The sequence below is a fragment of the Oreochromis niloticus genome, linkage group LG3 (assembly GCF_001858045.2).
Source record: "Oreochromis niloticus isolate F11D_XX linkage group LG3, O_niloticus_UMD_NMBU, whole genome shotgun sequence".
Classification (NCBI taxonomy): Eukaryota; Metazoa; Chordata; class Actinopteri; order Cichliformes; family Cichlidae; genus Oreochromis; species Oreochromis niloticus.
The window spans coordinates 30,753,989-30,775,232 of record NC_031967.2 but is presented as its reverse complement, the minus strand read 5'-3'; the positions used below and the strand labels follow the sequence as shown (position 1 = coordinate 30,775,232).

Sequence of the window (21,244 nt, the reverse complement as noted above, 5' to 3'; positions counted from 1 at the left end):
TAACGGGCCTATCTAAATCCCAGTAACGAGTAACGCGTTCCTGGTTTTGGCATAATAACTAGTTACCGTGCTCGTTACCACAATAATAACGTAGTTACTGTAACGCGTTACTTAATAACGCGTTAGTCCCAACACTGCTCCTAACCAAAGATGATTGAGTGATCCATCTTAAAAGGAAAAATAGTATTTATGAGTCCTTTAATAGTTTCCCGTGAAATACATTTTTCCAACAGTTAAAAAGTTGTTTTGCTGACAGGGATTACTTCCTGAGAGCTACATTGACAGACTGAGTTGATTGATGCCTCCAGATAGCAGGTAGGTTTTTACTTTTCTGTCCTTTCTTGCTCTGCACTCATTCGCATCCGGCTTTAAATCAGAAGAAATTGCTCTTTTCCTGCTGGCATTACCTTGACCCCTCAAGAGGTTCTGCACCACAATGTTCAGCTGTGATTGAGGTCTGAGAGGGCTTACAGAGATCAATGCTAAAGGATTAACAAAGAAACACCCAAACAGAAGATGTTTTCTGCCTCTTGTTGACTTTTTACTTTGGAGCTTTTGTGTATCTTCCGGCTTTTTTTTCTGCTGTCCATTAGAGCTAATGTGTGTCCTCTCAAGTGTCTGTGTGAACACAACAGTTTTCTCAATGGTGACAAACTAAAAATGCAGAAATGACCTCAGTCTGTTTTGGTCCGAACTGACAGCTGTTACATATTTAGATGCACTTGTACTGCTTAAAAGTTTCAGGCTAATCTCTATTTGGAGCGGTTCGGTGGTACTGGGAGCTCTATGCTCTCTTTTTGTAGTCTTAAATGTGCTGACCCATCATGTTAAAGCAGCTACATGCAGTCTGAGTGGCGACCAAAAAATGGAATACATTTACTGAAATGCACTCAAATGACAGCTTAGTTACCACTAAATGGGACTCTGAGTCTCGGCCCAAATAGTCGATGGCTACATTGAAACACTGACTCCAGAGGTCATCAGACTAAATTCAGTGAGTTTTGTGAGATTTGTTCATCTTCCTGAGCTTATAGTCACGTCAGAAATGTTTGTAAGTTTGTAGAATCACCTTCAGCAGCAATAACTTGCAGAAATTGTCATTTGTGTGACTTTATCAGTCTTTCACATTGCTTCATTTCATTAATATTTGAATTTATCCATTAACAGCTCTCTTAAGGCCCCACCACAGTATTCCAATCAGATTGCTGCAGATTGGTATGAGGTGTTTGTGGTGGTGTGCTGGGTGTGGTTTTCTCAAAATGTGCTGCTGTGCATTATGGCCAAACAGCTTCAAACTGGGCTCAGATGTCCAGTACAGTTTTGCTAGGTGTACAAGCCCGGCTAGCTCAGTCGGTAGAGCATGAGACTCTTAATCTCAGGGTCGTGGGTTTGAGCCCCACATTGGGCGGAGCTAATTTAAGACAGAAGTTAACAAGAAACTTTCACAAGTCTTGGATTCAGGTGATTTTCTTATGACCTTGTTATTCCAGACATGTAAGCTGTCAAAACCTCTGCTTCATAGACGTTCTCACACATGCTTACAATCAGACGCACGTGATCATCTGGAAGGTGTAAAGGTGTGCTCGATTTTCTATAGGACTGCAAAGACTCATCTGTAACTGAGTCACATGGTCTTTCCTCAATGGGCAATAAATATTGGTGCAAATGCAAATCATATCTTTATGACCTTCAGATGCCGATCTGTCCTCACGTGGACATTTTGCTAATATGATTCTTCAGAAGCTTTTTGGTCAAGTCTCCAGTCAGTGCTTTATGAAGTAAAATCTGGGCAAGGTCAGATTTCACAGGCAGAGGTTGGCTCTTGCTGTCATGATTGACATGACAAAAATGAACTTGTAGTGACAGCTGGCAGAGCAAGCACAGAGAAAGGTTGAAATAAGAGCAAGTTAAATGAAGGATAATAAGAAAAAAACCCACATACGTTTTTATATAGCTCTACCTCGGGATCCACATGGTTTTAAGGTGAAATAAATTAATGAGGTGAATCACAGCTTTTATTTAGATTCACCTGATTGCTCGCTCTAAATGAAAAAAACACCAGATGGAGGCAATTGTTTATTTTCCTTGCGTGATGCTTTTTAAAACTTACATTTACTCTCTTGGTCTGAAGTTTATCGCCATGCTCTGCAGACATCTCTATAAGACTGAGAGCATCTGTTAGCAAACTGAAAACAAAATACTAAAGGTTATATTTCGGCTCTCCAACGTAGTGAGTATTTTATTTATGATTGCTAGTTTAAAACAATCACTGCACGGTCGTGGTGCAAAAAGTCTAATCCCAGATTTCCAGGGTTCGTTAAACTCTTAGTGAAGTTGTTCATTTGATCTCAAGGAAACCTCCAATAGAACAGGGCTCTGCAGATGTAGCCAGCTGTTCATTTCTATTTTCTTCTGACATGTCCCATATGGTCTAGCGGTTAGGATTCCTGGTTTTCACCCAGGTGTCCTGGGTTCAACCCCTGGTGTGGGAATTGTCCTTTTTTACTGGAATCTATGTGAGACTGAATTTTGTGGAAGAAGAACTGGCCTGGCAGAGAGATCAAGCTTGAAAATATGTACTGCAGGTTAGGGGTGCCTAAGGCCCGAGGTGAAACTCGACTAATGAGTAAAGAGAGTCTATCTAAAAAGTGGAAGGAGTAATTTGAGAAGTTCATGAATGAAGTGATGAGAGAAAGAAGTGAATCAGAAAAAGAAGGAAAAGTGCAAGAACACTTGTTTAAATGCTATAGGTATGGAGATATGACGGAGAGAGGGCCTGCAATTTTTATATATATTTTTTTCAGCCTTTTAGTGGCTTAATTAGACAGATACAGTGAAGACTAACAAGAAAGCAGAAGGGGAGACATGGGTCGGACTCAAACCTGATGGACATCAGAAGCAAAATTCTGGGAGCCGTTGGTCTAGAAACTGGGTACGATGGTGGAAGTGTGTCGTGACTCGACCCAAACCGCTGGACAGCCTCTTTACTCACCTCTATTTACATTCATAAGTTATGTGGACATTCACAAAAGTAAAATGTACTTTTAATGCGGACCAATTCATCCTTCTGGGCAGCGTGTGCGCAGTCGATTGCAACGATTGCATTAGGGGAGCCGCTACCGCTCCAAATTGCATTTTGATGTTGGCCCGGTCGCCAGCAGTCCGAGAGAAAAAGATAGATCTTGCACTTACGCCTGCCCACACTTCTGGCATTACACGGCTAAAAGGGGACCGAGATGTGCGACCAGTCTGTAAAACAGTACTGTTGCCTGTAGAGCTTTAAAACATGGAGCTGCTTCTCCCCTCGGTATCTCCGTTCTGAAACAGAGCCCAGGGCAGCAGACACTTTTAACACCACCGCTCTTTGAAATCAGAAGCGGCACATTAGTCAGTGTTATTATCATAGGTCAGAAAATCAGCTCTGTCTCAAAGGATGCCTCTCACCTCAGGCTTTTATCAGCAGTATCCTCTAACAGCACCAAAGCACCACTATAAACATCCATTACACACTGATAGATTTCTACAGATCCAGCTCTCATTAAATATATTTAATGTGTTATTCTACAGCACCTTATAGTTATTTACTTTCATTATCATAAAAGGAGCGTGTTCACGGACCGGGGTACAAACCACCAAATGAGTTTTCAGTTACTCGTGAGGAGATAATGTTGCATTTTTTAGCCATGATTTATGATTATTACTCTGAAAATGACCCTCTGTGTTTCCAGGTAATGACTCCAGCTCTGAGCATTTAAAGTAACTGAATGCTAAAATTGAGTGGAAAGTGGTGTTGTTTCAGGTTTAATTAATCATTACCTTAAAAACTGCAATGGGAATCATTAGATACAGCTTTAGTTACTCGATGCATGGAGTGAAAAATGCTGTATACAGAACCAGAACATTAATACCGCCTGCATGAGATTCCAACCAGTAGATTCAGCTTTGTGCCTCCAAAATGTCTCTGACACCTGCTGGGGCGTGGATGTGGGACCTCTGGGGAATTTCTGTGGTGTCTGGCATCATGGGGTTTGCAGTGAATACTCTGGGTTCTGTTGCAGGGCGGAGCTTCTGTTAACCAGGCTCATTTCATTGCATTCCAAGTATGTTTGGTCGGACTGGCATCTGGGGAGTTGGGAGTGAAAAAATGTGGCTCTTTGTTGTCTTCCTTGAGCTCTTCCTCGGCAGTTTTTTGCAACGTGACACTGCATATTATCCTGCTGGGTGATGCCATTCCTGCCTGGTGTTTTTGGAGTGTATATTAGGTTCATGTCAAACTAATATTTGCTTGAATGTTTCCCAGCATACAACTGTTTCAATTTACGTTCTAACTCATTGGTATTCATCTTTTGCTTGTGCCGTGCCTGTGTAATATAACAACACTACAAAAACAAATCCTAAAAATTGCCCTTATTGTTCATATTTTGTTCCCATTCACTCTTCTAACACTCTAAATGACCTTAATAACATTTTAATGGTCATCCAGCTCCACATTTATATTACTGGACTGCAGCAGAGTAGCTTTTTGTGGACATCCTCTGTCCAAAACAAGTTGTTTTAGCTCCTCTTCCTTCAAGCCATCTATCTTCTGATGGGCAGTGCCTCACAGTCAAAATATCTGGCGAAATAGGTGGCGCTTCTGTGCTCACAGAAGACCTGAGAAGACCACACAGAACCTATAGTAGAGAAGGAAAACTGTCTGAACCCAAGACAGAACCACAATCATCTTAAGGGTTTGTGGAGAAAACATCCGATGAGCAACAATAGTGAAGATGCATTGTTGATACCAAAGGAGAATGACAAGACTGCTTTGAGATGACAGAAAGGCAACAGCAAGTTTAATAACAATTTGTTACAACCAAGGTCTGCAGAAGAGCATCTTGAGCTTTGAAGCAGATGAGCTACAGCTGCAGAAGACCACACGGGATGCCACTTCTGTCAGCTAAGAACAGAGGCTACAGTTCACATAGACACAAAGATAGATCTGGATTTTGCTCTGAGGATGTTTGCAGAATATAAGTTAAAAATATATGCCATGCAGCCTTTCCTTTTAATAGCCTAGGAAATAAGGGAGGGGCATACACCAAAATGTTCCCACAAATTTTGACAAATGAAAGATGTTCAGACTTTTCTCCTGCTACCCTCGTTCTTTCTTTCTGTAGGCGTGTCAATGCCCATTCCAGTGATTGGCCTCCACAACAAGGACAAGGTCTTCGTCAACGGCAGCTGTGTCCTCAATGAGGAGCGCTTCGTGCTGATTGGCTCCTTTGTGGCCTTTTTCATCCCGCTCGTAATCATGGTGGTGACATACTGCCTCACCATACAGGTAGGGCTTTTTTTCGTGTATATGCCGTTGCTCTTGTTTGCAACATGCATCTTTTGTAATGTCTTTACTTTACTGCCTTCATCTATGTCCCCTCCCCTTCAGGTGCTTCAGAGGCAGGCCACAGTCTTCCTGTATGAGGCAAAGACTTCTTCCCAGCAGCCTTTGCACACACCAGCAATGGGAAATACATTGCAGCCTCCACCCAGCACCTTCCATCTTCCTCAGATCAATACACTTGCTCCTCCAGACTCACAAGGTAAACACCTACCAGGACTGGAAAATCTCCCACTAACCTAACCAATTATTTTATGGTAAATACATGAATTTATTCTTGAAAGTATTAGCAAATAATACACAACCACACACACATAATTATTGTTAGTGATTTTTTTTTTTCATGTATTTTATGCTGGTATCCCAGCTTGTTTTACTTTCTGAAGAATTTTAATCACTCTATAAGTATTAAACCCTCCAGCAATTAAACCAAGAAGAAGCACAAAAACAAATTGATGGATTTTTATTTTGCCACTCTTGAGATGTTTGAGTCATACTGCCTAAGCATGGCATATTTCAATTTGTGTTTTAATAATGAAGAAGGCCTCCATAGCAGCTCAGCACCAACAGTACGCTTCATTACACACACCCTAGGTTTCTTATTGGACTTGGTCTTTAGCTTCAGGGTCTTCAACACTTTGGTTATTGGTATGACAAGACTGTACAAATGCAGATAATCAATTTCTAATTAGCATAAGGTAAAATGATGATACTGGAGGTTCCTCTGTAAGTGATGTGTGTCTGTGCTCTTTCAACATATCCCTGTGTTAAGACACATAAGAAAACTCTCCACTTTGAGTAGCTTCATGTCTTTCACCTGATGTGGAAAAATTTGAAACCCAGCCTCTGAGACTCACAAGCTAATGTACCATTAAATCAAGCATTTTGATTCATCACAAGTCAAGCAGCAGCTAAAAGAAAAAACTCTGACTGTACAACAAGTTCTTACCCTGTTTGTCAAATCATGGCCTAGAAACTAGAATCGTGTTTGGGATATTTTTATCCATTCGCTTCCGCTTATCCTTTTCAGGGTCGCGGGGGGCGCTGGAGCCTATCCCAGCTGTCATAGGGCGAGAGGCGGGGTACACCCTGGACAGGTCGCCAGTCTGTCGCAGGGCCAACACACAGGGACAGACAACCATTCACACTCACATTCACACCTAGTGACAATTTGGATTATCCAATTAACCTATCCCCACAAGCTGCATGTCTTTGGACGGTGGGAGGAAGCCGGAGTACCCGGAGAGAACCCACGCAAACACGGGGAGAACATGCAAACTCCACACAGAAAGACCCCGGCCTGATGGTGGAATTAAACTCAGGACCTTCTTGCTGTGCGACAACAGTGCTAACCACCGTGCCACCGTGCTGCCTGGGATAGTTTTAATTTTTCAAAATTAGGATAGCCATTGTTTCCCTATTTTGTGGTACTCTGTCCTGGACGTCGCTCTATCAGAGAGTTGTCAGGACATTTTCCAGCTCAGGTGGGTGAGCATACAGTGTACAGTGTACAGTACAGGCAACGGGTCTATCACCCTACTTTACAAAAATCTATAGATCCGCCTGTTACTTCTGATTGTTACACCGCTAATTGATTTATTATGGACAGAATTTCAAGGCGGTACCAAGTAGCAGAAGCCTCCCCCTTCTGTGAACTCAGGATCTCATCTCTGCTTTTTGTGGATGATGTGGTTCTGTTGGCTTAGTGGTGGCCTCCAGCTCACACTGGAGTGTTTTTTAGCCGAGTGTGAAGCAATGGGAATGAAAGTTTGCAGCTCCAAGTTTGAGGCCAGGGTCCTCAGCGGGAAAAGTGGGAGGGGTCCACTCTGGGTCAGGGATGAGTTGCTGCTGACGAGTTTTGCCGTGGACTTGTTCACGAGTGACGCGGAGCGGGAGATAGACAGACGTAGTGTGGCAGCATCAGCTGACTCCACTCGGGATGCTTCACATTGCGAAGTGTAGGGAACAGCAATGATTAGCACATGAATGTTTAGGGAGCGCACAATTTGCTTTTGATTTTAAGCAATTTCATTGTTGCTCATTTAATTATGGAAAGTCAAAAACATGATTGACATTCAATTAATTGTGCAGCTGTAAGCTAAGCAGCTAAGCAATCAAACGGGTTGAATTTAGAGCAGGTCTCCCTGACTTTGGTCTGGTCACAAGAGTGGATACAAAGAGCTCCTTCTCTCTTATGTGATGAAGCAGCTCTTGGAAATAGCTTCAGATCACAATTCTGGCATCTTCAATCCATTTCACGTCTTTAGAAGCCTGCAGGCCATCCAGGCTGAAGGCAAAAGATCAACCTATCCCAAAGGAAGGGTAGACCTAAACCTACAGGGTGTACCTGATGTAACAAGTCTGCTTATCTTTCAACTTTTGATATCAGGTATTCCCTTATTAAATGTATCTGCTCTCTAAGTTTAGTTATGCTTGAGAAAACCCATAACAGATGTTTTTCAGGTTTATGATAAATAATGAGCTTGGTCTACACCTCTGTACAAGACAAATGCTTCTATAATTACTGTATGTTCTTGAAGCGCATAATTACAGGATTCCCAGAGGGATTCCTCGATACCTAAGAGTTTTTGTCATCGTAAACCACGTGTAGGCCACATTGCTCAACAGGTATAAGAGAAGTAAGAAGGACAAAGCTTTGCAAAAAAGTTTCTCCAGCTCCGAGCACTTACAGTGGGTAAGGCGAAACAGAAAAAAAGCACACTTCGTCAGCTGTTTCCTGAGATGCTGATGTGCTGCTGAGAAAACAGCAACTATCTGATCTGATCAGTTTGGGCGCCACACGGACGTTTCCCATTCCAGGCCAAGCCTTGGCTTCTCCAGTTCAGATAAAATTGCATGATACTGCAGTCTCTGCCCATTTTCCATCTTATCCTCTCTCCAATCCCAGACACAGAAAATTGAAAATGAAACATTCAACTTGTGCCTTAACTTTTCATCTCGCCTCTACCCTACAAAATATCAGCTGCAGTGTTAATAGAAAACTTGACATTCTTTCATTGGCTGGCTGTACAGGCTGCAGTTTTCTGGTTGACACGTGGTGATAACATGTGCAAGTCCAGCCATTCAGCTTTCCACTAAAAAACTTTAAAGGCAAAAGTTTGACATTTAAATGGTTGTTTTTTTGCCCCTTGCTCAGAGTTGAAGGTCCCGCCTCCTCAAAGCAGACGAAACACCTTGAGCTGCCTGAAGGGCACAGAGCCCAGCATTCTGCTCAGCGCCTCCACCTCAGATAGCATCAGCATCATTCCCAGCTCTGAGGTGGCGTCCCAGCTCAGCTCGCCGGCAGCTGGACCGGGCCGGAGCGACGCGTCAAGTCACGGTCGCCGGGGGATGATGCAGGCCATAAAAATGAGAGGCGGGCCTCAAAGGTGAGAATAAAAAGATTAGTAGGTGTAATCAGGGGGTAAATGATAAATGTGCAGTCATGATCAAAAGTAAGTACACCCTCTTAAAGTTGTAATGGTTTACAAATCAGGACATTAAAAAATGCAGACCATGCAAATTGTGTCATGCAACAGGACAATGATCCCAAGGACAGCAAAATCCACTTCTCAACAATTTTAATTTCGGATTGCTGTGGGCGAAAAACCTCTAAAGCTTTCAAACAAAAGGCTTAAGGAATGCTTTTTAACTTGGACTTACTTTTGTTGTCTTGTTAAAATTAAATACCATTAGTTAAAAAAAAGTGATTCCTGAGTAATAATCCTCAGGCATACACCATCAGCGGTGTAGTCAAAAACATTCAAACAGTGCTCAGTACTACTTAGACTAGTCGTAAATACTTAAAAGTGTGCCACTGTTTGACCACTAGGGGTCAGTGTACACGGCAACTTGGATGTGTTTGCCATAAGGTTGCCGTATACAGTTGTTATAGCATACTGTAGCCTATTTAAACATTCAGCACTCAGTCATTGCCACCCAATGAAATCAGTTCACCCGTGACTTTCAACCTCCCTCTATTTTGGTCAACACGTAAGCAAAATATCCTCAGCTCTTTAGCTAATAAATGTGTTCTGTTTACCAGCTTGTTGGTTATTTTGTCAACCTTTTAGGATTATAAAATTGTAAGTCATTATCTGAGCTGATGACGTCAGTGAGTTGAACTAAAACTGTAAATTTCTGACCCCTTAAAGGCCCCTTAAAAATGAAGGAAACTGCAGAGTCAGTGGTAACTGTATCTTTAGAGACACTATCTTTTGTCAGTATGTGTGACTCCAGTGTTTATTGATTGTTGCAGTGCTCAGTAAAAGTTTTCATAATTTTTTTTCCTTGCTTTTTCTGACTTGCATCCAAAGTCTGTCTCGTTTAATGCATCATCATCATTTCTCCTATGAATGGCGTGTTTCTGTGCCAGACACTTTGACTAAAACAACTTGGAGTCGCTGAATGTTTGACTGGGGCTTGGCACTGGCCTCTGAAAATTCAGGTTAACTCTGGATGAAAACCAAAGCCCTCTTATATCTGTACAATAAATTTAAATCCTACTAGAAGCGGTGCAACCACTGGGATATTGAAAGAAAAAGAACGTTTCGGTTGGAAGGAATTCAAACTGGCAAACTTTCTATCCACTGTCTTCTTCTTCTTCTTTTCTTTCCTTCTCCTCTTCCTTTTCCCCCTCTCTCTTCTTCTAGGTTCTGGGAATCGTCTTCTTCCTCTTCCTCGTCATGTGGTGTCCCTTCTTTATCACCAACGTCACCTTCGTCTTGTGCAGCAACTCCTGCAACGAGTCACTGCTCCACGACCTCCTCAACGTCTTTGTCTGGGTGGGTTACATCTCCTCCGGAGTCAACCCTCTGGTCTACACCCTCTTCAATAAGACCTACAGGAGAGCGTTCTCCAGCTACATCAGGTGCCAGTACAAAGTCGGGGCCAACGCAGCCGGGCAGGGTTGCAAAACCCTCCTTGTCCCGCCGCCGTGCCCTTCACATGCCGTGACTCCTCTTCTTATGGGCGGTCACGGGAAGGCAGGTGTGGACCGCAACAGTAACTGTCGCAATGGCGGTAGGGGGGATAACGGGAGGCTTGCAGTGGACCCGGAGGACACGACGGACGATGGGACGCAAATCGGAATAACCTCGCAGAGCATTTCGGAGTGCCAGAACATTTGCATGCTTTCAGAAACAGAGCCGGAAACGGAGCTGGAGCCGGAGCTGTCACTCATCAGCTACAGCCCTGCCCCGAGAGAACACACAAGCAGCGTGTGACTGTGCACGTCTTTAGTCTTCTTTTTGAGCCTGCAGATGCTGTTCCAAGCAGGGCTGGTGCTTGGACACGACAGCTTTTCTACTGGTTTCAACTGTAGTGAGGACTCTTACTGGGAAAAGGACTAGTCTCTGCTGACAAGCCTTTTTCTCCGCACTACGTCCATCAATGTGGAAAGAAACCAGAAGAGTTAATATTTGGGGTTGGAAAGGTGGAATGAAAACCAATATTTCCAGTGTGCTTGTTTTCTAAATGTTGGTTTTCATACCATTAATAGAAAACAAAGGCATCCACCGGGCCTTTACCTATACATCTAAGCACTCATCAGTGGCAAGATGTGGGGCTCCTCATGGCGTTGAAAATACCAGCTGAGATCCACTGAAAGGGATGAAGTGAAGAGGTCGGTGGAGAGCCAACTCTCGTCAACCTAGCATTAAGTCAAGTGGCCCTTCACGGAGTCCCACAGACACAGGTTACAGAGTCGAGCACCAACCGGGAGGCCACTGGGGTCAAACTACGCCTTCAAGCCTTCACACAGAGTCGAAATGCAGTCCGAGCTCGGGTCCACGTGGATTCCCTCCACACCAAGCAAACTAAACCAAATATATTTTTGTGCCGGTCGAGCTTGACAACAACAGCAGTCCTGAGAGCCATCTGAATGAACCTCTCCAGCATGTTTAATGGAACTATTCAGCCGACAGGAGGGGGATGTTTCTCTGAAGGAAACTGCAGTCGAAGCGTGTCTGAGGGGACCAACATGAAGGAATGTACTACCGCTGGTCTCTGGTGGACTCACAGTGCCATCTAGTGGTCACATGACTCAGAGAGGTCGCCTCTTACCCTCCCCCCTTCTCCTTTATTGGAGTGAACAAGGGGGATACAAGAGCTAAGAAACAAGGTGCAGGCCTTTGGCTTAACACAGCTTTCAGGCTCTGGCTTCTGTTGACCAACAGAAACACTTTGCAAAATGCTAAATTCACTACTTCCACACGTTTTTAACTCAAAGCAACCAATGAAATCTTAAATAAAAGTAAAACAGTCTAAAAGGAAAGCATTATATGTAATTTCTTTATGTTAAGTTGAACTCTTTTCATGTTTGCACTCATTACTCATTCCCACTCTTTTCTTTATACAAGCCAAATGGGGAAATCTTTTGCATTCACCCATTAAAATAGGACTACAGTGTAACGTAGCCTCATGCAAATAAATGAAAATTTTGATTCAAAGCAGGTTTGATTTTTGATTGATTTGCCACAACTTATATGTGACTTTAATCTTGAATATGTCCCGAACTAATGAGCATGCATATCATATTATCAGGTTACGCATCAGGATTTTCACATCATCTACAAGCACAAATCTTCACAATTTGATATTCTGGGCATCTATGAAGGACGCATCCTTGAATTGAAAAGAACCTCTGTGTCATCTACTTTAAAACAGAAAAAAATGAGGGATTTGTATTCAAGGACAGTTATTAATTTAGTCCCGTTTCGGTCATTCTGCAGAAGAAAACCTGCTTGAAGGGTAGAGTGAAAGCCAAAAAAGGAAGAAACTAAAGAATACTAATGGCTTTGTTTATATGTAAATCAATCAATTTTAAAAATAATCGAAGAATTACACTTAAACCGAAGCTCCGATGATGGTTTCCTCGGCAGTGTTTCAACCCTGCACTGAGTCGGACTCTCTGATCTGCGGCAGCTTCACAGTAACTCACAGTTAAGACCCAGTAGCTTTAGATTTCATCCGTGAGACGGACAGAAAGTCGATACCCTAAGAGACAAAGTCCCCAACCCTCAGAGCCCTGTCACTCTGACTCCACCTCTCTCACTCCCACTTTCCCTCCTCCCACATTTTTATTGACATCTGACAAGACGGCATGCTTCATCCACTCTGGATGAAATACCTGCAGTTTCATTTTCTCATGAACAAATTCACCTCATCCGAGATAACAGAGGACATCATGAGGGAGTTCTAATCGGCCCGATTCTAATTCCTGCTAGAAATACCTCAGCTTTTAGTTTTTACTGTCAAGGCATTCACATTTAACGAACCATCCATTTACAAAATCGATGAAGAACAGCCTGAGATGGCCTGAAAAAGGAAGTAGAACTTCAAAAATATGTCTTAGTTCTGGTCGTCACTGCAAAGAAATCCCAGGGTCATAAATCAAACAAAAAACACAGTTCATTGGTTTTACAAACTTGGTTTGGTGTGACAGACCATTAATAACGTCTTTGTCAGGAAGAAATAATCAGCAGTTCGTCCAGTCGCTCTCATGACAGCTTGCAAAACTTTGTGTTAAAGACAAAAATTCCCTCTCTGCACCCTGAACATTGTGCAAAAACACTCGGCCAACCAGAATGGGATCCATTTGCTGGGACGATTCTGGACAACACCCCTAATGTAGGATATATAATCTAAAGTCAAAGACGCAGTCAAAAATACAGAGAGGTAATATAGCACTCTGCTAGCTTTACAAACCTGCTTCTTTTTATTGATCCATTGTCTCCTGTTGATTTAGAGGAGATTTTCAAAGTTAAATATCCAAAATGCTGGATGGAAAACTTGTTTTAAAACAGCAAAGACGAACTATCTGCAACAGTCTGCCTTACAAATGATATAATACTATGTGGAGTTTGAAGGTCAAGTTCATGTTTTTCATCAAGAAATTCGCCTCTTAGAAGATAAGATATGAATGTATAAAGAAGATTAAATCCTTAAATTAAAAGCGGGGCTAAATTTACTTGAGTTTTTCAAAGTAAAACAAAACCACAGCCTTTCTCCATAAAAGAAAACGATACTAGAAAGATGGCTATTTAGTAGAAAAAAGGCCTTTAAAATGAAAGATGCATACTTTGCATTATTGGAAAATCTCTTTCCATCCACTGTTTCCACTTTATTGACCAGCCTTTGTTCAGTCTGCCTCTTTTTTCTCAACTAATACTTTCTAAAACATAATATCTCTGACTGGCTCACATTTAATGACTACTTTTGTATAGTAGACGGCAGTTTCTCTAGAAATCAATATTTGATGTTCTTAATAATTGCCTCAGGCATATAAAAACACTAAGACACTTACAAACACTTGAATGTTTATTACCCATAATCTCCCCTACGCCCTTCAAAATCAAAGAGTAAAAGGTCAAAGCCTGCAATGTGATCAATCGAACCTAGAGCCTGAGGTCTGCAGCCACCTCTCCATACAATTAGAATGAACCATAATAGTTCCCTTTGTTCTAATTCTATGCGCCTCTGTATAATTTATCCTCTATTTGTATGCTACAGACTTACCCAGTGGGCATTGGCACCACTTTTCTTTCCACAAGGAGAGATCTACATGAGCTAATGTTGGCAAACCAACAATGAGGTTTGACCCACGAATATCATGCATGTTTGAAGTGTTGTTCAAAAGGTCCTCTCTGCCTCACTTAGGTTTTTGTTTTCTTGTGAAGTACAGGAAAGAAATAACGAACAAACACAGGGCAATCAACAAAACGCACCATCCAAACAGCATTCGGGCATTTTATCCTCATTGACTTCCCAATTATCACAATAACATGTAAACAAGGGGAAAGACAGGGAAAAAATAAAAGGAGAAGAGAGGACTCTCTGAACGTGGTTGAAAGGATCGTGTTCCGGCACGGAAAGAGCCGCAGCCAGGCCAGCCAACTCACTATGTCACAATGTAATAGCTCTATGTTTCTCGTGTACCTGTGTGTGTACCGAGCTTGGCTCAAATTGCAGTCTGAGATTGATTCAGAAGCTTTTCTGGGTTTTATTGATTGTGTCCAGCACAGTGGACTGAACCGGGAACGTCCCTGCAGGTGCCAGTCCTGTCCGGACAGCTGAAAGCAATCATTCTGAAAAGATTTCAGTGAATAATTCGATCCAGGCCCGGTGTGTATAGACATAGCAGGAGCCGTTTTCTGACAGACTTTCCTTTCAGTACATAGAAAGAGAGAAAGATTCTTTCCTCTCCGGGAGCTTTTTGGGTTTATGTTAAAGATTAAAGGAAAAATCCCAGAAATGCTACAGCAATATATAGAAACTCAGAAAGGGATGACAATGCGCTGTATCTTGTGTTAGCTGACACATTTTCTTACCTCGTATGAATCATTTTAGATTTTCAAGGAATTATGTGTCTATACAGAGACTCAAGGAATGTTCTGACATTATGAGAAATGTGCTTATTTGCTTAAATTAGATCATTAGCAAAGCCAGGACACTGTTAAGCTAGACTAGCATAAACACTGGAAGCAGAGTGAGCCTGCTAGCCTCAGCAACACATCTGAATAATACATAATCTGTCATTTATGATTTATTTAAAAAACCCAACAAGTAGAAGTATTATAAGAACTTCTTTTGTGGCCACAAATTGTGAATTCTAGTGTTGAAATTTCAGTAGCACCTTGGTTAAGCTAACTAGCTAGCAAATATTAGTTATTCCATGCTAGTACTTGAAGACAGGTCTGACATGCTAGTGCTAATGGGGGTCATTTCATAATTTTTATGATGATTACATCAGCATCTCCTCCTTTTGTTATAAAATGATGCACTATGCCAGACTACATTTTGCACTAGGTGCATATTTTATAACACATTATTATTAAATAGTATATTTGAACAACACCTGGCACATAAGCCGGGATTATACTTTGCATGTCTGCAAGTAATTTCATCATCAAACAGTGAGTGCAAGGGTCCACGTGGATGTCCCTGTGCTTGCCTGCTTTTTGACTTATCTGAGGAGAAATTGCATGCCAACTATGTAAGCGCCTCAGGTGGCAGACTTCAATCAGACTCTAAAGAGGTATAACAGGAAAGACTACTCAGTCATCAGGTGTCCACAGTGGAGTATACTCAAGAACTTAACCTTTTAACATCCTCCTGGTATCCCCCCAGGGTGGGATTATGGTTGCAATATACACACAATTAATACATTCATTTTGGCATTACAGGTATTAGTGTTTGCATTTCTTCCAAATACACAAAAATCTATAGAAAAACATTGACTTTAACATATCTCTAACCCTACTCTCTAGCATCACCAGATTTAGTGGCTGTTAAAAGGTTAGAAAATAACCTTTTTCTGTTTTCCAACAACTAATACAGAACAGAAGATCTTTTCTGTTTGGCAGTGTACCCTGTTCATCATGAAGGAGAAGAAAAAGCACTAAAGCCAACCTTAGCAAGCCTTGATTATTTAATATTATCCTGATTCTGTTCGGATTCCCTTTGGCCCAGAAAATATCATCCTGACAGTTTTCTGGTGTGATGTAAGCATGTAGCAAAAAGACCCTCTGCGCTTCTACGTCACTTCTCAATATTTCAGTCCAAACATAGCGCTGGACGAGGCTTTTGAAACGCCAACTCATATGAGCACATCGTATTGTGTATATAAAATCATAAAAAACAAACAAAGTCAAATGGACATATTTCCCAGAATGTCATCATCTTTACTTTTCTATCTCACAGAAATAGCAATAAATTGCTACAATTAAACACAAAATATTTCCTGTCATTTCCGGATCATTTGGAAGGATGTCAAAGACTGTAAGAGAATCCCAGGAGCTCACAAAATGTTAGTTTTCAGATAAAAATGCATTTGAAAACATGCTGATCAGACTTTTCAGCAGAGCTCTTTGAAAGGTACTCTGGTTTATCTTCCCAAACGTGCAACTCTGTCACTAAACGGCTCAGAGAGTAGCCGAGATGTTCAAGAGTCTGACAAACCCAGCAACTCTAAATCCAACTTCATTGCAGACAACATTCGTTCTGGAGCCCTGAATTTAAACACCCCTTTGATGCTGGTTTGCATCGACACAGAAATCTGGTTTGTCTCGTTCTTGTATGATCCGGCGCTCGTGGGTTTGAACTTTTTATGCGTTGAACTTTTTTGTGTTATGTAGTAGATGTTTTTTTTGTTTTATTTTATTTTTTTTGTTGTTTTTTTTATTATACCATTTTAATTGTGAATGTTTGTCTATGACACATTTTTATGAGTTTTTACAATTTATGTCACCATCCACATGATGTTTTTTTTCTCTGTGATGCTGCTATTTATTTATTAAAATATTATTCTAATGTGTGGACAGTTGTGTTATTTGTACATTTAGCCACATTTGAATCCATCCACTTAATGGAAAGCAGGCTGTTTTTGGTGCTTTACTGATGGTCAATAACTAGCTGAAAGTTCTCTTTTTAACTTCTGATTGTTTGATTGTTGGAGTTTCTCTCTCTATTATTGTAGGCTCTTTATCTAACAATATAAAGTGCCTTGAGGCATCTGTTCTTGTGACTTGGTGCTATTTAAATAAAATTGAATTGACAAGACAAACACACTGTGGAACAACAGTAACAAGAAAAGCCTAAAAAACAGACAATAACACTACTTTGAAAGTGGTGGCTGAGATGAATTTCGATTGAATTTCTTTCTTTTTCTGTCATCAAACCACAATCATCCCTCCTCTCTGATGATTAACACCTAGCAGTGTAATGTGGGGAATTTGATAATAACAGTACAGGGCCCAACCCCCTGTTCTGACACCTCACTCTGCTCTACTATTATGCTCGTTCTACTGCAAACCTCTGCCAATCAGTGGAGGCTTTTATCCAAAGTGCTTCATGAACAGAGCTGAACCTGGAGATAATTAAACTCTTGGCTGCATTTTAGTTTCATGCTCCATGCAGCGAGCCACGTAGTAAAACCCAACATGATATGTGTATTATACTCGTGCTGGCCTGAGTATAGCATTACCGCTTGATCTCGTGCATCTACGGTAAAATATGATTGTGGGCAAGTTTCCTGGTCCGTGCAGGGTTGGTATTAATGCTGCTAATCAAATACTCAGTAATTACCTGAACTTCAACTGAGATTTCTTACAAAACACACTTCATTCAATTTTAAAGAGGCTTCAAGCTGTTTGGTGATGGATGACAGTGCTGTGAGTGCGACTTCAAGCCTCTCGTGCTCGACTCTATAGTGAAAAAATGACCCTATTAATCAACAGTCCACTGAAAATGTTCCCATTCTTTTGATAGTTGGTGCATAAAGGTCCAGTGTTACTTACACAAGGGTCCACACTGTTACCATGCCAGCATACAGTACACTCATCATTAGGGATGGGTAGCGTTTAGGTTTTATCCGATACCAGTACCAAACCGGTACTTTTGAAACGGTGCCGGTGCTTAAACGGTGCTCGAACCGGTGCTTAAAGAATGGAGAACACAAACTTTGTCCTAAAACCTCTCATGTTTGGCTGTTTTGTTTTTTTTTTGTAAAAAGATAACAATGTTAGCCTTTTCTGCAGCTATAAGGCATATATGGTATCACTCTATCAAACAAGAAGACAGCCGCATGTAACTACGACGGTGTTTGCTAGTTCACCTTACGTGCATTAATGTAATAACGTGGTTAGCGTACTCAACGTAAATTACACACGAACAACATGAAGCTACTCAAGCAGAGAAGAACGGCTGCTGCTGCCATCATCATCCGTCATCATTTCTGCTACACTGACAGGGCTAGGGGCCAGGACTCTCCTCTTCGGGTTTTTGGGGGATGTTGCTAACTCCGGGTCCGATAACAGGCACCACACCCGCAGTAGATGTGCTCGGTGTGAGGTCTCGCAGCAAGCTATCAAATATGGTGCATTTCTCGGCTTTTAAAAAAACGCTATACGTCGCCAGGTGTTTCATCAGATTCGAGGTGTTACCTCCTTTACACAATATCACAGTATCAGCTTAAAGCACTTGTTGCAGGCTGCTGAGTTTGCATCTTTTGCTGTGAAGTACAGCCAGACTTTGACCGCTTGGCCTTGGGCATTTTTAATCTGTAGCTCTGCTCTAAAAGAACGTACGTACCTGGGCCCGCCTACTATCCTTGGAAAGGTAATATGATTGGCTAGAATCCAAAGTGTATGACATCTAAGGGGAAAAAAAGCACTGAAATAAAGCACCGAAATGTGCGCTGCTTTTCAGTCTGGTTACTACCGTTTATGTCAGAACCGGTGCCCGGTACCCATCCCTACTCATCATCAGCATGAATATCATGCTAATTTTGAGCTTTTAATGTTCTATTAACTGTTCTTTTTTCCGGGTGGGATGACTGTACAGCATACATCTCTAATGATTTTTTTTGGGGGGGGGGGTTGTGTTTTTTAACACTGCTGCTGTGTCCCCTTTCTTTCTCCTGAGAAAGATTCTACTTTTGGCCCCATAGAAACAGACTTCATTTGTGGTGTGTTGGCTCTCTCTAGTGGTATACCCGGAGTAGTACAGGCGAAAAGATCTATGCTTGGGCGAAAACTCCATATCCCACAATTCATAGCACGCCTCTACAGAGTAAACAATGGCGGCCACCACTTCGTTTTATATGTCTTTTATTAGTGTTTCTAGGTCACAAAATAAACTTTTAAGATATTTTCAGGCGAGAATGTAGGTGTGTAAACTTCAAATATCTGCTTGTTTCATCAAGACATCCCATATTAGCGACAGTGCTCTGAAGACATCGGTCCTGCCTGACAGCTAGCCGGCTACCTAGCTAGCTGCCGCACTTGGCTGCAAATGGATAGCGAGGGGACTCTCTCTCTCGTTTCACCTCCCCGGTCTCTCGCAAATGCTCGCACAGAATCGGAGTTACAGCTGGATGTGGAAAAAATAACTGAGTTGTTTGGTGGTGCTATAACGCGGAGCTACAACAGAGGGCAGCTATCCACCGGTGTGTGACACAAAGGACATGCCGCGAACGAGACATACGAGGCGGCGAGGCGACCACCGATCGACCGGTGGTTGCTAACGCATAGGTCAATCGTGGATCAGGGAAACCGAAGGCAGGAGCGTGAGGTGAACTGAATTTCAGGTAAGAAGTTATGAACTGCACTCTATTTGGGTCAGATATAAACAGAGTTTAGGTGTAGTTTATTTTCGTTGTGCTGACTTTTTACAATCGTACTGCGTGCTAGCTAGCACCACGGGAGTTTATATACAGCTGTGTGCGCGCTAAGTTACTGACATTGGACTTTTTATTCATAAGGGTTAGTTCGTAGAGTTGCCGTACAAACGGAATCGTCCCACATTCAGAGAAAATATTATGATTTATTCTGTCGTTATGAAGCCTCCCCTGTCATTCTCTGCCTGTTGCAACTTCAATCATGAAACTGATCAATGATCGGCTTTTCGCTCTTGTTTGTTTATCGTGCTAAACAACAGCAGCACGTTTAAGCTTGATCAGCTGTTGTTAGAATTCATTTGCTTTTAATTTCTAGTATCAGCTGATGTTTGCTGCAGCCACAGCTGTAAAAACGGCTGTTCCAAACCAGATGTCCTAACTGAATCATCAGAGCTGAACTGGTGATGGAGAAACAGGTTTACCCTTTAGGTGACATGAATGAGTTGAAGGGAAGTTATGAACTGTTTCTGAGAGACAAATAAAGACCAAGCTCCTTTTTTGTGTAGCTGACAGCTGGTAACTGTGCAGGGGCGGATCTAGCAAAGCTTTTGCCGGGGGGCCAGGTAGGGCATTAACAGAGAAAGGTGGACACAAAGATATACTTTTCTTTCTTACTCTCATATAAAATATTTAGCTTTTATTAAATAGTTATCTGAATCTTACAACCAAAGTTTGTATAATAATATAATAATTATTATTATATTAATATTAATATTAATAATAATATGTATAATAATACACAAGATTGGCTGTAGACCATTGTTCATCATTCAGAACACTGTGTAAAAATAACAAAAAACAAAAAGTGAATGCAAAAGTGCATAAATATTTATTTTACGTGTTTGATGTGTGTGGCGGGGCGTGGTCTGCAGTGCCGCTGCAGGGGAAGTGGACCCACCTGAGCGGCATCTGCAATCACGACTCTCGGGCGTAGTCTGTGCTCTCTCGGCTGTTTTTAGGGTGTGTGTCGGGCTGTAAGTTGAAAAGCTACAGCCGGCTGTGTGGGTAAACCAACCATGTGTGAAAAGTGGTCCATAACGTAATGCTTCAAAGCGTGTTCGTGCAAACATTGTCGGGTCTGCCATGATACAATGGGACGTCTGCTCATGTACCTGTGTGCACAGCATCTGCAAATCGGCGCTGTACGAAGTAACTTCATCTTTACACAAAACTGTAAGCTGTCATCTGTGAAGCGTGAGCGGTGTTTGCTTTTACCATAGTTCATGGTGGAGAATGGCTGCTCTTCTGAGTTTTGCCCTAAGCAGCCGTATGAATGGCAAACTACACTGATTAGCAGCGGCATAGGCACACTTAAAATTTCTTCAGAAATTTTCGCTTTCTAGTTCTCATTTAAAATGTGTAGCTTTTAAAAAAATAATTATCTGAGTCTTACAACAAACGATTGATAGATTGATACATATATACCATCAGAACAGTGTACATCACTGTCACAACAGTGTTTATTTTCATTCAAAGGCTTTATGGTTTTTTCTATAATGGTGGGCCGGTCTCTAGTCAAAATGCCCGGGTCGATTTTTTTGTCCCAGTCCAGCCCTGTATGCAGCTCATCTGCAGTCTGGTGTTACCTACATCTTCCTATTCAGAAGGCAGAATTTCTGAGTTCTGAGTACAATCAAAAGCACCACGACTGCAGTTTTTGTGTTGGATGTAAAAAGCGCACATGATGCTGT

General features: G+C 41.8%; 1 protein-coding gene and 2 non-coding genes across 3 annotated transcripts in view; all 3 read left to right on the top strand.

The window, feature by feature from the left end:
- Positions 1-11,826, top strand: part of htr2cl1 (5-hydroxytryptamine (serotonin) receptor 2C, G protein-coupled-like 1) — a 135,026-nt gene extending 123,200 nt beyond the window's left edge. Inside the window, 5 exon segments of the mRNA XM_013276726.3 lie at positions 5,160-5,323; positions 5,426-5,579; positions 8,535-8,738; positions 8,741-8,766; positions 10,030-11,826. Of these exon segments, the coding sequence (XP_013132180.2) occupies positions 5,160-5,323; positions 5,426-5,579; positions 8,535-8,738; positions 8,741-8,766; positions 10,030-10,602 (1,121 nt within the window). The 3' untranslated portion in view covers positions 10,603-11,826.
- trnak-cuu (transfer RNA lysine (anticodon CUU)) lies at positions 1,336-1,408 on the top strand. Its single transcript has one exon. It is a non-coding gene; the product is annotated as a tRNA-Lys (tRNA).
- On the top strand, positions 2,421-2,492 carry trnae-uuc (transfer RNA glutamic acid (anticodon UUC)). The gene has a single exon. It is a non-coding gene; the product is annotated as a tRNA-Glu (tRNA).
- Positions 11,827-21,244: the final 9,418 nt, after the last annotated feature.